At 44.3% G+C, this 16,777-nt stretch overlaps 1 protein-coding gene across 1 annotated transcript in view; it reads left to right on the forward strand.

Annotated features, from left to right (window-relative positions):
* Nucleotides 1-900: 900 nt before the first annotated feature.
* Nucleotides 901-16,777, forward strand: part of CUNH7orf50 (chromosome unknown C7orf50 homolog) — a 115,935-nt gene continuing 100,058 nt past the window's right edge. The window contains exons 1-3 of the mRNA XM_054693560.1: nucleotides 901-957; nucleotides 1,137-1,150; nucleotides 2,243-2,363. Of these exons, the coding sequence (XP_054549535.1) occupies nucleotides 2,244-2,363 (120 nt within the window). The 5' untranslated portion in view covers nucleotides 901-957; nucleotides 1,137-1,150; nucleotide 2,243. The remainder of the gene's footprint in view (nucleotides 958-1,136; nucleotides 1,151-2,242; nucleotides 2,364-16,777) is intronic.

A 16,777-nucleotide genomic window follows, 5' to 3' on the forward strand; every position in this document is an offset into this window, starting at 1 on the left:
AGATTTGGCTTAACTTTTATAGTACTTAGTATGTAAATATTTGCTAAACTTACTTTTTTTCTCCAACAAGGTAATTGCTGGCAGAGACTTTTGTCTTTCTAAAGCCCCTGTGTCAACAGTCTCTCATTCTTTCAAGATTTCTTATTATACTGCTAATTGAAATTTGTAGCCTCTGGCTTTGGATACTTTTTTTAGATAAGGCTTAATTAAAGAATATGGAACCTGGAACTTTCTGATTTCACAGTAGTAATATTCTCTCCTTGTGTAATCAGTCGCAGTCCCAAATGGGACAGAGGGAGGAGCTCTTCACACTGGCTCTGTGTCCTTTGGATACTACCCAGTGGTTGTCTGGCTTGGTTTCCAGCATAGTGTGATCATTTGCTAGATAGCAGTACCTTAAGTAATGATATTAAATAGAAGCTTAAAGTAATGGTATTAATTTTTTTTCAAGTATAAAACAACAAAAATGAGCTGTTAAAAAAAAGTCCCTTGTAATTTCACCCCTAAATATTAATAAAGGGGAAGGCTTTGTTTATATCTTTGGGCATTTTCTATATATATTTTTTTTTCAGATACACACACACATATATATATGAGCATGCTTTATTATTATTTTTAGTATTATTGTCTTAAAACAATTGTATAATACTACACATGATATCCTATATTTTCTATCCTATACCTGTAACACTATCTCATTTAATTATTGAATGGGATTCCCTTTTATTGGTTTATTCTGATTTATTCTTTTAGTCCTTTATTAATGTATGGTTGAGTTGATTCAACTACAAATGGGTCATGAAAAGCAGAATGTACATGTTTGCACTTGTAGTTACTAAATTAATGTCTCAGTTCTAAAAGCACCTTTTAAACTCCATTGTGATGCTTATAATACAGCTTCTGCCACTGCCAGAAATAACTGTTCTTTCTCAGCTTCTTTGTTGGCTCCATCCAAAGGTGCAATGGGGGTTGGGAGGGGTAGGAGAGGACTGGAGGCAGGTGGGGTTAGGTGGTGTGGGTTTCTTTTTGTTCTTGCTGTTACCTCAGTGCTGTCATGCAGCCTCCATGGCAGCAGTAGATGTTCAGTTCCCACTTCTCTAAGAATTAGCTTATTCTCCTTTCTACTGTCCCCTCAGTCTCCCCTCCACAGGTGAGTCTCATCAGATATCCCAGTCAGATGGCCTCCCCACAGATATTTTCCCTTTGACATCCCCCTTCAGAGATTCCCCTTTCTGATATTTCCCATCATCCTCCATCAGACAGCTCCTTCATCAGATGCCCTCTCAGACAGCCTTCATCAGATGCCCTCTCAGACAGCCTCCCTCAGATTTCTCCCTCAGATGCCACTCCAAGATATCTCCTCTTCAGATTCCCTTATCTAGATGCACCCCCCCCCGAAGGTTCCCTTTTTGAAGATTCACACTCAGATGTACCCCTCAGACTGTTCCCCTCAGGCCTTCCTACAGGAGCTGCAGCAGCCATGTCCCCCTGAGATGGGGCATCACCACCCCAACCCCTTGATATGCTTTCATATTCTGATACCTGGACCATTTCTCTGGTTCTCCATCTTATAATCTTAGAAAGAAAGCTGGCTTTAGAATTTTTGGACTTTTTCTATTGCTTTATGTAGTGTTCTAGATCCTACTGAGATGGAGATAGTAGACGTAATCAGATGCTTCTGGGATTCCTGTCATCCCCTCTATGTGACCCCAGTCAGCTGCTTTTTCAGCCTGTATCTCCACTGTGGGTGACTGAATGCTGTGGAGATGGTATGTGATGGAGCTTGTGTTGTGCTGGCACTTCCCTCATTGATGGCGAAGTCTGAGTACTTGATAGCAGAAAATAAAAATAACCCAGGATATTCAATAATTTGGGAATAGACAAAATTTCATAATTGTCACTTTTGCAAAATTTTGATACTATCACTAAAAATGGCATTTCTCTTAACTTTAAAAGCTTTGTATTCATGTTTGGTTTTGAAGACAGAATATACATTCTATAAATGATTGTGGCTATGTTAATACACTCAGAAAAAAGAAAGATATCAAAATGTTAATTTGCTTTTCTATAGGCAATAAAATAAGGGGAGTTGATGTTCAAAGCTTTGCTGTGCTTTCCATATTTTCTGAAATACCTTTGCATTTATTTTATAATGGTAAAGTATCTCCCACCTTTCTTTAAAAATATTATTTAGCCTAAGATCTTTTATTTCTTATATATTCAGCTATTTTCTCTGTTGCAGGATGGTGAAACGGAAGAGAAAATTTACCGAAGTGAGAGAGAAAAAGAACAAAAAGTTTAAGAAGGTGTCAGCAAAGGAGGCACCTGAGACCCCGCTGGGCACCGAGGAAGCATGCCCCAAGGTAGGTGTCTGCACTGTTTGGGAACCCAGATGGAAGAGAGCTGGATGTCAATTGCTGGCGTCTGGGTAGAGCAGAGAATGGAATAAGTTATATGAGGATGTGCTAGTGTCACTGGAGGCAGTGGTAGGAGAGATCAGAATTTCAGTTAATTTTAGGTCAGAACTGATTTTCTTCAGCCCCCAAACCTATAGATCGTGCTTTGGGGGTCCTGTGGCCAAGGGCACTAAGTGGACTAGATTGGTCCAGTGCAGACACCAGGCTGATGAGAGCCAAGCCTGTGAGCAGTGCTGTTGGGAATGGAACAGGGTATGCAGAGAGGCAGGGATGCGCTTCACACACAGGGGCTAAAAGTGTGTGTTTAAACGCTCACGTCTAAAAATGTTCACATCCAGCATACAGTAATGTATGGAAATGTACATATACTTTAAAAGTTGTTTTCTGTTACTACCAAGTTCTCAATGTTAAAATTTCTCTTCTTGATAGCTCCTACTATGCATTGATCAAATTGTAAAATGTATTACAAATTTTGACACATTCTTCAACCTAAAGTAGAATTTGACTAGGCATGCATCACATAATGGTGTGGCAGGGCTTCTTGTGTTTTGCAGTGAGTTCACAGGTCTGTGGGGGAATGCTGCTTATTGCTTGAGTGATTCTGGCTCTGTTCTGGTTTGTTCTGTTCCTCATGATTGGCTGAGTAACCTGGTTCACATGAATAAGCAAACAAGAACGGAAGTTCCCCTGCAAGGTGTTGCTTAATTCCTTAAGCTCTGAGACCTTTATGTGGGTTTTGGCATGTTACTAACATCTCTTTTTAAAGATCTACCATTAAATGGCAAATTGATTAGGTCCCTCTTCCATTCTTTTCAGAACAAAGAGTTGAAACCACCTGACTTGGTCAAGTGCTTATTGCTATCATTCACTCTAACCAGTACTTCAAACTCTGCCTCTGCTTAGTGCCCTAAAAAGTTTATGGGGCTGGGAGATGAAGGGTGGAGGGTGCAGAGTACCATAGTGCGGTTCAGGGTGACAGTGGCCTTCTATAAAATGGGGAAAGGGCATTGTGCAGAGGGAGGATTGGAAGGAGGGCCTATGTCAACCTTTGGCCATAGTCTAGTCTGAGCCTTTTTCTCAATAGTTTTCAGCAGGCGTGGCACTGGTGCCCTGGGAGTGGTTCCCTGCAAACCTCTGTGCTTCAAATGTCCTCAGGGTTTGATGGCCGGTCTAGTTATCCAGGACTCTGTCCAACTAGGTAGCTCTGTGCTCTTGAGGCCGTGAAGCCACTCATTTGTGTGTGGTGGGCAGTAGAAACAGGTTTTGGTGTGGAGGAAACAGATTGTGTGGCAGGGGGAGTGGGGTGCAATGAGCAGAGAGCAGATGCCCAGCTGAGTCTGGGGGCCATTTCTCAGCTTACATAGGGTGTGGGGGAGAGCTCTGCTGGTCCTGAGCACCCCTCTCCGTGGGTTCTCTGTGGCTCAGAACCCACATGCACTGGCAGTGCCTGGAGGACAAGGACCTTCTCCAGTCCGTGTGGGCTCCATGCAGGGTCCCCTATTCCCTGGCAGCTACTTCAGGGGGCTTCTCTGGACTGAATCTTGAATGTAGAGTCTAAAAATTCCTACAGAGCCTCAATTACATGTGTTTTTTCCAGGCCATTTCTATGGCCACTTCCTGCTCTTCTAGACTTCTCCAATTTCTCTAAAGTGAACTCTACACTGTAATTTTGGGATTTTCAAATTTCCAACTTTCTTTTCTTGATGATCTCCGTTTGCTGGCTGCTGGTCTCTGGCAGGACCCAGAACAGACTGAGTTAGGGTAAGCATTGGCACGGGTAGAAATTTCTGCCTAAGATCAATAGTGATATTCTTTTTGTTGAATTCTGGTAGGTTTTTAAAAGTATGTGATTGTTATTTGCTAGGTACATATTGATCAAAGGAAATTTGGAAAACAAAGGGGGAAAGAAGAAAGCCTTTTGGTATGTTTCTTTTCTGATATCTAGATTTGGTTTGCTTTATAACATAGTGTGCAAGCTTCCTGGTGACTTTTGTTTGGTTTCCGACCATGGGGATGGAGGAGCCAGTCACAGGCAGCGCAGCTGAGGACTGGAGGCAGGACTTCCAACACCTGTAGCCCTTGGAAGGGGTGGACCCTGATTAGTCAAGGGGGGCTGCTTGTGTGGGAATGCATCTGGGTGCTGAGCCAGGCCTGGCCAGCAGGGGTCGCAGCCCCTCTGCCAAAGCTGTTGGCCTTTTTGATTTTCCTGAAGGTGCTCGAAGCCTGGGCAGTTAGAGCACCTGGAGGACATTTGGTTGGTGCTGGGCAGCGGGTGCTGTGCTGGGGAGCATAGGTCCTGAAAACCTGTGGTATTTCTGAAGGCCAGTCTCCCTTGGAGATGGAGTCGTTTCTTCCTCAAGAATACATCCTGGTCTCTGCTAATAAAAACATGTCTTCCCTCACTCTCTGGTTCTCGTGGGAAACTATGAGAAAGAGGTGTGGGGCCTTTTGTTAAGGAAAGAGCATTGAATGCTGTACTGAAGTTGAAGAGGGGGTGTGGGCATCTGGGTCTGGAGAATGGCATTCCTGGGATCTGGTGGAAAAGTACCACATTGTCTAAACCCCCGACCTGACCTCCACTTCCCCTGGTCTCCTGGGTGGACCTCTGGGGTCCACAGGGAGTGGGGAGGACCACTGTATCATCTTCCCGGAAATGTCTGTCTGGGGCCGCCTGCGGGTCCCTGTGCAGTCTCTTCCCACAGCACAGTGCCTGAACCCATGCCAGGACAGCCGAAGTATCCCCAAGCCTGAAGCTTCATGGCCCTGGGGTGGTCTCCACAGAGACTGTGGGGCCGTATGTGTTCATCTCTGTTCTACCCTCCAGCATTGACCTTCCAGAGGCCTCCATTTGCCAAGGTAAAGACTCCTGTGCAGCTCCTGTTCCAGGCAGTTAGGACCTGTCACTTCTCATGCTTTGTTTGCCCAACCCTCTAGCCTGTTCACCTCCCACCTGAAATAACAGAGGGGGGTGGCTTATGATGTCCCCAAGACCAGAATCAGGCCCATGTTTTCCCAGTCCTGTCAGAGGGGCTCATAGTTCGGGGTGGAGTGGACAGGTCTTTCCTCTTGTGGGGATGGTGCTTGACACCCAGGATGGTCACACAGCATGAAACCTCCCCACCAGTCCAGACAGACCCAGGCTCCAATCATCTGCAGTGACTCTTCCAGGACTGATTCCCATGTGAAAAGGATCCCACAGATTAGCAGAGACTGCTGGCTCACTGTCCTCGGGGTTGGTTGACAGGGCAGGTGAGGAGAGTATTGGTCTGTAGCCCCCTCTCTGCCCTCACATGGGAGATACTGAGTGGTTCCCGCTGTCACGCCCAGAGCCAGTTGAGTTTCTGCACTGGTTGGAGGCCCCTAAGACCATTGGCCGCCACTCTGTTGCTGTACGTGTGACTGTGCTGCCTGGAGAGGGGAGCAGCATGCAGCAGGGCTTGGGGCTCTCAGTCCTATTCTGTCCTGTCAGTCAGAATCCTGTGTTTGCAAAGTACTTTTCCTTACAAAAGCACCTCGTACCTGATTCTCAGCAGCCACAAGACATCAGGGCTGAGAGCAGGGATGCCAGCTTCATGGACAAGTCAACCAGGGAGCTTGGGTCACTGGCCCAGTCACCAGTCACCTGGCCAGGTGGTAGTAGACCTCCTGGATAGACACTCACGCCGGGATTCTGTCTGGTAATCTTTCGAAGCTTGAGGAGAGATGAGTGTCACCTGTCCCTACGCCCTTAGTGTAACTGGACTGCGTTTGTTGGTCAGCGGTGTCTCAGCTGTGTAGCATCTGCCTTGCCAAGTTCCATGTAAGGAGGTACCCTGCTCTGTTTGGCATCCACTTTCACACTCACTGTTGATGGTGTTGATGGGAGAAGGCCTCAGTGTGTGGTCCAGACTGTCCTGCATTCAGAGTGCCTGTCTGGAGTGCAGTGACAAGTGACTGTGGAAGGATGACAGCCACTGTGTGCTGTCAGTGAGCTGGCTGTCTCCCAAGTTCCCAAGGGTGGCCTTGCATGTCCCGTGGAACGTGACCAGTGGAACAGCTGGGCTGCAAGTTCAGCCCTTTGCTCTACTTGCCCTCTTGGGGTCATGGAATGTTGTTTATGTGGAAAGGAAGCGCAGCTACTCAACATGGACCATCCTATTCCCATTGTAATCTTGAAAATCAGACAGGAATTACATGGGCATTGAGCCTACAGCACTTTAGAAAACCATCAAGTGAGGTTGTGAACTGCTCAGCCTTGAGAATTCGCTCAGAGCCAAAAGATCTTACTCCAGTGGTATTTGGCCTCAGAAAAACTGCTGACCCAGTGGTGGGTATTTGTTTTTAGACCACTGGGGACAAGGGTTTGCTAATCTTTGCTACCAGCTCCCTAGGAGCCTGAATTTGTTCTTTTGGGCAGAAGTTCCCTCTTCCATCATTTTTGTTTCTACCTTTAAAGTACTGAACGCTAGTTGTCAGCCAACTGGAATTATAAACTGGCAGATAGGTAGGATTAAAGGGGGGCTCAGAGATTGTCATCACCTCACATATGAGAAAGCTGAGGCCTGCAAAACTCAGAGACCTCCCTGAGCCATTTAAGTCTTTGAGACCACTGCTCTGTGTCAGTAAGTGACTGAACTCTGTTGCCCTCTGTGTTCTTTCCTTTTCATGGCTTAGTAATACTCCATAGGATTTATTTTTACATTGGCCACCACACATTTGTTTCCTTACCCCCACCTTTTGGACCTTTGGGTTGTGTCCAGTTTGCTGGGAACATTGTGTATGAGGCTTTCTGTTTTTGTTTCTCTTGGATAAATTACTAGGACTGGGATGGATCGAATGTTAAATGTTTACTTTTCAAAGACAGTGCTAAGCTATTTTCCAAAGTGACTGTACTACTCTGCATTCCCACCAGCAATGGATGAGGTTTCTAAGTGCCCTATGTGTTTGTCAGCATTTGGTGTTATGTTTATTTTAACTTTTGGTCATTCTCATTGGTATATTCATATGGTATGTGGGTTTTTAAAACAGTTTTATTAGGATATATCAGGGTCTACTAGGGAGTAAACTGCATGTATTTAAAACAGAATTTCTTATAGTTTTAATTAACATTTCTGTGGTGATAAATCATGGTGAATGGCTTGTATGCCTTTTGGCTGTTATTTTTGGTGAAGCATCTGTCAGTTCTTTTTCCCCTTCTTACTGGGTTGTTTTCTCAGTGTTGAGTTTTGAAAATTTGTTGCATATTTTGGTGTAAGTCCTTTTTATCCGATTTTTGGTGAAGTTCAATTTATCAGCTTTTCTTTTATGGCTTGCTCTTTTGTTGACATACCATTTTGGAGATATTTCCAAGTTTGCTTTTGGATCTGCCTTATTCATTTTAGCTCCTACTTAATATTTCACTGATGGATGTAACAGCTCATTTAGCCTCATAGTCATTTATCAACTTTTACCCAGTATTTTAATTTGTGTGTGTGAGTGTTTCTCTTGGACATTCCAAATAGAACGTTCTACTTTTGGGTCGTTGGGTAAACCTATAGGTGGATGTGTAAACTACATTTTATCTCTTCATTCATTGGTTTATGGACATTTGGGTTGCTCCTACTATTTGGATATCATGAATAATGCTGCTATGAACTCAAGTTTTTTTATAGGCATCTATGTTCATTTATATTCCCAGGAGAAGAATTTCTGGATCATAGTTCTTCCTCATCCTCACCATGAATGGTTGTTACCGTCTTAGCAGTGTCTCTTTTTGGCTTTGATTTGCATTTCCCCAGTAACTAATGACATTGAACATCTTTGCACACTTAGTGGCTTATTGACCACTTTAACTCTTTTTTGGAGAATTATCTATTCATAGCTCTTTTCCATTTTTAACTGGATTGTTTTTTTAATGTTCATTCGTTAAGACTGAAATGTCTTTTTGGCTTCTGTTTACCTCACTGTGACTCTTAACATCTCTTCATTCATCCTACTCATAACTTAGAGAGTCTCTTTCTAAAGAAGCTAGTCTTGTGTTCTTTCAGAGAAGTTTAGTTTTTTAATGTGCTGAGATTTATTTCATCTTTTTAAAAATCGAATGGAGTGATTGATGTGCAAAGACAGATGCAGCAGTACTTCATTCGTCTGTTTTTGCCTAATAAGACATTAAAGTTCAACTTGTTGATGAGGTTGGCCTGTAAGGAGCTATCATCATAATGTCCCATGGTGGGAAATTTCTTAGGGTTTTGATTCCAAACTCTGGCCTTGCCCTCTATTCTAACTCAGTCACATGGTGTGTCCCTATTCTCTTCTTCTGAACAAATTCTTTCTGCCTCAGATTACTTTTTGAAGTCTATTTTCTTGACTTGGCTAACCTTTAAGTTTCCTTCTACCCCTTATTTCTCACATCTGGACACCTCACATTTCTATAATGGATAAAAGTTAGCAGCAGCTCATTGGAATCAAACTAGGACATTTAATTTGTCCAGCAAATATGTATTAAAAATTGGGGTTTTGTGCTGCTAAAAGTAGAGGTTTTATTTAATGTCGCCTTAATTTATATGGTTAATATATAATAAGTTGTGAGAGTGTTAATTGTGATTTTTTTTTCAATGTATTAGCTTCCAACTTTTCAACTGTGGCTTAGAAGACCTGCACTTGAACTGAACACACAGTTCCCAGTGCTCTGGGAACAGCACGATGCTGCTTAGTACTTGCAGCAGAAAGACATCCAGGATAGGGAACGTGGTCGCGCTGCCAGAGCGGTTACACAGGCTGACTGAGGAGGTGCAGTGCCTCCTGGCTGGGCAGGCTATGCCCTCTATCTGGGAACTCAGGCCCTTCATTCCACCCTGGCCCTGGGAGACCTCCCAGGCCACAGCTCAATTGTCCAGGTACCTGTGAACTGCTTCAGGACAGAGGGCCCTCATCTTGTCATATTTCTGGGGACCCTGGAACCTGGTAATTCCTTACTTTCTTGTCAGATCTTTGATTTTTATGGAAGTGGTTGGTTTTTATCTCAATAAGGGTTTTTGGTCACCATCCCTCTCCCCACTCATCAGAGAGTTGGGCAAAATAGGGTTTGGTAAATTCCTTTGTCAGGGGCCAGCTAGGAAATACCTCAGCCTTTGTGGGCCATGCAGTGTTGTCTCCCGCTCAGCTCTGTCTTGTGGGGCAGACGCAGCTGCAGACATGTAAACTATGGGTGTGGCCACATCCAAATAAAGTTCACTTACCAAAATAGGCCGTGTGAGGATTTGGCCCAGAGTTTGCATTCCCCTGGTTTAAACAATCTAACCCAACAAAGCCAGAAAGTGATCCCTCGCATACACAGCTATGAGAGGTGTGGCCTCCACTGCAGCCTGGCCCCTGCCTTCCCTAACCCAGGTCTATGGCTTGGGCAGTAGGTCCTTCTGCCCCAGGTCCGAGGTAAGCACAGGATGTAAGGAAACCCCACAATTGCACCTCAAGCAAGGGCCATGGTTTTACTGATCTGTGATTGTCCCTGGGGAGGTGTGGGCAGGACCCTGGGTTTATTATGGGAAGTGATGAGGACAAGCCTGCAGCAGGAAGGTTGCCATGGCACACTGCACAAAGGGCTAATTAGGTAAAAATATTGCATTCATGAGCAGCAGGAAAACATTTGGTTTGAAATATAAAATTAGTATCTACATAGATGGAAAATTGAACTACCAGGAGATTTGTGCAAATGTCCCACTTATGCTAGGATCAGACACCTACATTCTCTCATGGGATGCATGCCCTGATAAGAACCTGAGTGGAGCCTCCAGCCTTCCCAGGCCCACTGACCTCTGACCTAGCATCTCTGTCTCATGGGGAGGGCATTGATGGAACCCTTGACTGTAACTTGCTGGGGTGAGTGAGCACAGACCCATGGAACAAAAGCCCTACTGGAAACCCCTGGGCATCTTGTCCCAGGATTTTAAAGGCTGTGGTGATACTGCAGACAAAACCTTTGCTGGTGTTTGGGGCATCTTGGCTCTTGTGTTTAGCCTCCATATGGAGATGATGGGGAGCAAATGTCCTGAGGGCCAGTAGGATGGGAAATTGACTTTAGGGTAGTGGAGGTGGTTGTGGAACAGCCTTTGGGACTATCTGGTCACAGGGGACTCTTTACTGCTCTGTCTTGAAAGGACAGAACTGGGAGATAGAGGTAGTTTTGGAAAAAAGTGGCACTTTTACATATCAGAGCTGGCCAATCGAAGGAGGCAGTGAATTTATCTGTCTTTGGAAACACTTGAGCTGAGATAGTGTAGGTGTTTTAAGGGTGTACTTGAAGGATTCCTGTGGGAAGAGGGACATAGAGTAGCTGACTCTGAACTCCCCTTCTAGCACTCCAGATCCTATGCCATCTACTTGACATCCTAGTGGAGTGTGGTAATTCAACAGCAGCGTTCTGCGAATGCTGCGGGATCTTTTAGTGGGACAGAAACAGATCTTTGCCAACCACTAGTTGAACATACATATTCCAAATGAGGTAACTTTCCTGCTGGAGGGACTCCTGGGTAGGTGGGCTCATAGCATTTTAGTAAATATGGTGGTGTTCCATAGAGGGCTTATAGGAACCATGCCATTGGAGTACTCGCTTATCTGCACACTCCCCCCTAGCTTTATTGAAATACAATTGATGCACAGCTAGTTTTTCTTAAAGAAACTCTATTTTTGTAGTTAGTGTAACTACACAGAAAGTTATAAAAATGTCTTGGGAGTGTCTGTGTGCCCTGCACCCAGTTCCCAAGTTGGTAACCTCTTGTATCCTAGACTCTGGTATCAAAATCTGGAAATACAATATCTGTGCAACCACAGAGCTTGCACAGATGTCCTAGTTTTGTGTTTTTGTGTGTGTGTGTGTGTGTGTGTATAGTTTTATCATAGGTGTAGATTTCTGTAACTACCACCACTGTCAAGATTAAGAAATATTCCATCTCACAAGGCTCCCATACCATACATCCATGAAGGACATGAAGTTTGTCTATGGGTCTTTGTTTCTATGAATGAGACTGCTATGAACCCCAGTTTTATTTCTTGAATAGCTGCCAAACTTTACCAGAGTGGCTGTCCCACCATTGTTCTCACCATCATCAAATGTCAGAGTCACCTTCCTGACATCTTCACCAGCATTTGGTGTCTCACTGTTTTTTTTATTTTAGTCATTCAGATCATGTTTTGAAGAGGGCAGCCAATATTGTCCTGTGACTTAGGAGAGGCAGAAATAAAAATGCTTGCTTTTCCAGGGCTTGGTGATGTGTTCTTGGCTCAATCAGTTCTAGAAACTGCTAGGTGGCCTGATGTTAGGGAGTTTTCCTGCTTGGTGCCAGTGGTCTTGCTGCAGTCATGTTTGATATGGTATTGTCTGCCCTGCCGATGTGTGGCATTCTTGTTTCTTTCTCCAGTGACTTTTTGGGGTTGGCTGCTCCAATTACCTCATTTGCCATCAATCAGAGGAAAAGATGGGGACTGAAATTCTAGGGCACAGGGCTTGTTGCTAGACTGGCCATGAGTGTGTGTTATCTTGCAGTCTCTAAAACGGGTTTTCGCAGCTCGTTTGTCAAATATGAAGAATTGCAGAAAGCTGGAAGCTGTTGAGCTTTTCCTGCTGCCATGGAGATCTGGCGGTCCTCATCTGGGCCAAAGAAAACAGGATCAAACACCACCACCACCATAACCCCCACCCTACCAAGGCTAGCTGTCCTCATGTCAGTATCTAATACTTTAATTGCTGCTGTGGTCAGCTGGGAGACGTTTATAAGCTTTGCTTCCTTGTGGTCTGTAGAAAATAACTCAGTAAAATGTAATTTTAAGAAAGCAGTGATGTTTATTATTTTTCCTGAGTTATACATGCCTGATACGAAAAAAGAGAGAGAGAGAGAGAGAGAGAGAGAGAGAGAGAAAATAAAGGAAAGTATACAGAAGAAACCAGAAAGATTTATTCTATCCCCCCAAGATAACGCTGCTATATTTTGGACTATGTCCTTGACAGTGCAGTAGATAAAGTCTTTTTTTCCTTGTTTGTGATTTCCTATGTCAGCCAGGGGTACTATAATTTTTTTCATGTTTTCCAGTATCACAGAGAGGAAAAGATGACTCTTGGCTGATTTAATTTCAGTTTCTTATGTTACTACTGTGAATGTCCATTTTCGAATACATGCTGGTCTTTTTTTTTTTTGAAAATTGCATGATTGGTTTTTACCATTCTGTTACAACATTTGTCTCTTCTTTGTATTGTGAAAATTCATCTTTTACAGTAAGAGTTCCCTGTCTTTCCTTTGTGTTTCAAATATGTTTCCAGCCCAGTTCCTTTTGTTTAGATGAGACATGGCTGAAGAGAGTGTTAGAAGCTGGAAGACAGAGGTGGGGAAATGACTCATGATATGCACAGTGAGGGGTGGAGAAGCTAGGAGAGATGAAAGTTGATAAAAGACCTAACTTTTATAGGAGTAGAGACTGAATAGAGAAGGTGAAGAAAAAATAGCTGTGCAGCATACTACGTGTGTTGAAGGAGCACGTCCAGTCCCAAACAGAACAAATAAAGACATCCACACCTATATTCATTGAAACAACAGAGTATCAAAGAGAAAGAGCAAAAAAAAAATCATGAGCAAGGCAAGACTGACTAACAGGGAAGGGAAAGACAGTCCTTGGGTTCTCCACTGCCCCCCAGCTATGCAGAGAGCCCCCTTCCATCCCATATGTGACCTGGGTGCTGGACTCTAGTTTATAACAAGAGGCTGGTGGAGGGTAGGACTGTGCCTTTCAGCATGGGGGTGGGGGTGGGGGCGGCTTTGCAAGGGAATAGTTTGCTTCTTAATGCAATTTGTACAAATTACCACAAATTTCAAATAGTGGTCTCTAAAGTTGGAGTGGGAAATGTGTTTAATGGAAAAGGAATATTTGATAATAGTGATTACTGGAAGATTTTAGGTATCTAATGTTTTTTTTTTTTTTTTATGGAAAGCTGAGCTGGGGAAAAGGATGAAAAAGAAAGCAAACCTCGGCATCATTTTTCTATGAGAATTCAATAGCACATACCATGGAAATAAAACAACACGATGTCACTTTCAGAGTCTGAAGTGTGGAAGCTGCTTCTTACACCCAAGCTTTCAGGTCCTTCTGGGGCTTGAGCTCCGGAGATGAACTCAGTGCTAGATGATTCTTCCTGGGACCCCAGGGTTAGAATAGCCTCACACCATGTCACAGAGGTTTTAATGGTCAGAAAACTTTTCCCCAGGCTGCTGATAGGATTCAGGGGAGAAAGCTGTCAGCTACGTGTCAGTGGGTGCTGACCGTCTGATGTTGGGAGCTGTCTCTGCGAGTTGTGTGAAGAATCAGAATAGCTCTCTAGTTGTGGGTCATGTGGGTCCTTGAAAGAGTAGCCCATTTTGTGGCAAGACTGAGTCCACAGTTTTAGCCTGTATATGGCAGGGGAGGAAGAGGTGGCACTCTCCTGTGTTGTGGGGGAGAGCTATGGAACAAGACCAGCAGTTTTGTGCCATAGTCTGTGTGGCAGTTTCTTGGGACATAGTAATTTCTTTCTTGTTGTGAATGGGGCCAGGAATGAGGGCAACATTCAGCCAACAACCAGCGATGGACTGAGTCCTCCAAATGACCGCTCCCTAGCCCAACCTCCAAGTAAGGCTGAAGATCCAGCCAATACCACTCTGCAGCTGCCAGCACGCTGCCACCTGCAAAGGCTTTGAATCTGAAGACTCAGCCAAGACTCAGCCTGATGCATGTAAGCTAGGTTACTTTGAGTCACCAGATTGTGTAGTTACTTGTAAACATCGACAGATAACTAATACAGAGGTTTTATCCAGTAGAGATGAAGATGCCCAAATCTAAGATCCTACCGCTGCACTCCTGGGTATCATGTGCACATGTATGACTGGACATAAGAGCGTTCACTGCAGCATGTTTACAGTTGCCAAAAACTGGGAACAACTCAGAAAACTGTCATAAGGGATAAATTATGACATACCCATATACCAGTAAAAAAATGAACAATCTGGAGTTATGCACAACAGCATGGATATTATTTAAAAAGTTCAGCCAAAAGAGCAAAGACAAAAACAAGATATACTCAAAGAAATATACTACACCATCCACATAAAATTCAAATACAAGAAAGTCAAACTGTTACTTAGGGATGCACGCATGGATACGCATGTAGAAAAGCAAGAGTAGTAAGAGCCAGCAGAGCTAATTTCTTGTAAGTTGTATGTTGTCCCATATTGGTGTATTTTAGAATGAAAAGGGGGAGGAGAGAAAAAGCATGCATCCACCACACATAATATCTGATGTAGCCTTGACAAAACTCTCCTTGTATAGTCACAGCTGTCTGGTCTCAAACTAGAATTTAATACCAAAGTCGCTACCATTTCCCAGATACAATGATCTTACTTCTTCAGTAAAACTGAAGGGCATTTCAAACACCACCCCATGGTCCATGAACCTGTTTATAAACTTAAGTTAAAAAAATGCTAGAAGTTAAAAATGGCTTTCGTAACTTGACACAGAATGAGACGCTTAGAGAGAGAAAGCACTTCTTCCTTGACTCATGGAGGAAGGACATCCCCCAAATGGGAAGGTTGAGAGAAGATGAATGTGAGATGGCTGGAAAGGGCGGGAACATGACAGGGGAGTGGAGGGAAGAAAAGAAACACAACTGCCCTGAAGGTACCTGTCTGTCCCTCAAAGCCCTGGGGATGACCTCCAGGGTGTGTGGTCAGGTGTGGGAGGGACTTTCCCTGTGACCCTCTGGTCCTACTACCACTGGCAACCCACAGGGCACTGGGTAAACGATGCCTCAGGATGGAGGCTGCCCATCAAGCTTATGTGAGTTCATCCCCTGTAAATAGCTTTTTGGCTTTCTGCTTCCCTGACACTTGAGAAGTATACAATTTTGCCTTAGAAATTCTCAAGTGAAGTTTAATCTGTCAGAATGTATATAAATAATCAGACTGAATTATGACTGAATTATCTACAAATAATTTATTCTGAAGCTGGACCTGCCTGCTGGAGATAAATAAATAAATTCCTGTCTACTTTCAGATACTGCCTCTCCGAGACACACTCAGGGCAGCTCCCTGCTGCCAGCTGCCCAGGGTGCCGGCGGGGCTCTTGGTTCCCTAGGTCTCCAATTCCACACAGCTGCAGGGCTCCTGGCTAATAATAAGCCACCCATTATTCAAGCAAGTGCCCCACTCTGAGGAGCACTCCGTGTCTGCTCTTTGGAAGTATAATTCCCTTTCTTTGTTTTTCTGCAATAAAGTTTTCTGTTTGAATCCAAATTCTACAAGGTTGTATAACCTCAGGACAGTTCACATTCTCAGCTTGCTTACTTAGATTGCGTGAGAGCTGTGGGGCTGTTTGTTTTGAGGAAGAGAACACAGGACAGGAAGAAACACAGAAAATGACACTTATGTGCATTTCTTACAAAACACAAGCTACAGGAGAACTCAATTTATATGCATGGGAACATCTCTAATCTCCATTCCTAGTTGTAAATCCATGCTCCCTCTTAGACATACTGGCGGCACCCAGGTCACCAGAGAACCAGATGAGAGCACCAGGCAGCCCACTTGTCCACACCAGCATTGTGGCCAGCAGAGCCAGATACACAGAACTGCTTAGCAGTTCCCACCTTTTCACTCAGCCAGGGGCTAACCTCACCTCTAGGAACAAGTGCAGCCCCAGTTCCCCAATCAGGAACAAGGTACCCGGACTAGGACAGAAGGCAAACCCATGCATAGGAATGACTGCCAAGTGCCAGGGTGCTCTATGAGCATGAGAACCTGTACCCACAAACCCCTAGTCCTGTATGTATCTGTACGTGCATGTTGATGTGTGCGTGCACACGCAGCATGTTCTCACAACCATGTGTATGCACATTCATGCATGTTTACATGTATAGAGACACATGCATGTGCCTATACATGCACTCACACCTGCTTGCACTTGCAAATTCAGACTCACACACAGCTTGCATACATGCAGCCTGCACGTTATCCACCTCCCGGCTGACCTGGGATCCCCTGAGCCTGCCCTCTAGGAGCATTCAACGCCAAGTCTAGCAAAGTATAGAGATGCATCTCCAGACACAAACACTCTGTGAGCAACATTCAGGGAGCTGCCAAAATAAAAGAGCATGGAACCCTCTCCTCTGGCCCTGAGGAGCGGAGCTCTGAACCTCATTCTAAAGGGTTCACCATCACAGAGGAGCCAACTCTGTACTTCGTGACTGCCAGGAATCAGCCATTAAGGCAACAACAACATCTAGCCCATCTGGCTAAAGTTGGCATCTGTGCTGGGCTTGGATGAACATGTCGTCCTCAGAGTGAAGTTTCCTTCAGTTGAAAGTATAAAAGCAGAAGCAGGTATTT

This window comes from Talpa occidentalis, unplaced genomic scaffold, assembly GCF_014898055.3.
Source record: "Talpa occidentalis isolate TD23 unplaced genomic scaffold, MPIMG_talOcc4v2.1 talOcc4.12, whole genome shotgun sequence".
In the NCBI taxonomy this organism is placed as follows: domain Eukaryota; kingdom Metazoa; phylum Chordata; class Mammalia; order Eulipotyphla; family Talpidae; genus Talpa; species Talpa occidentalis.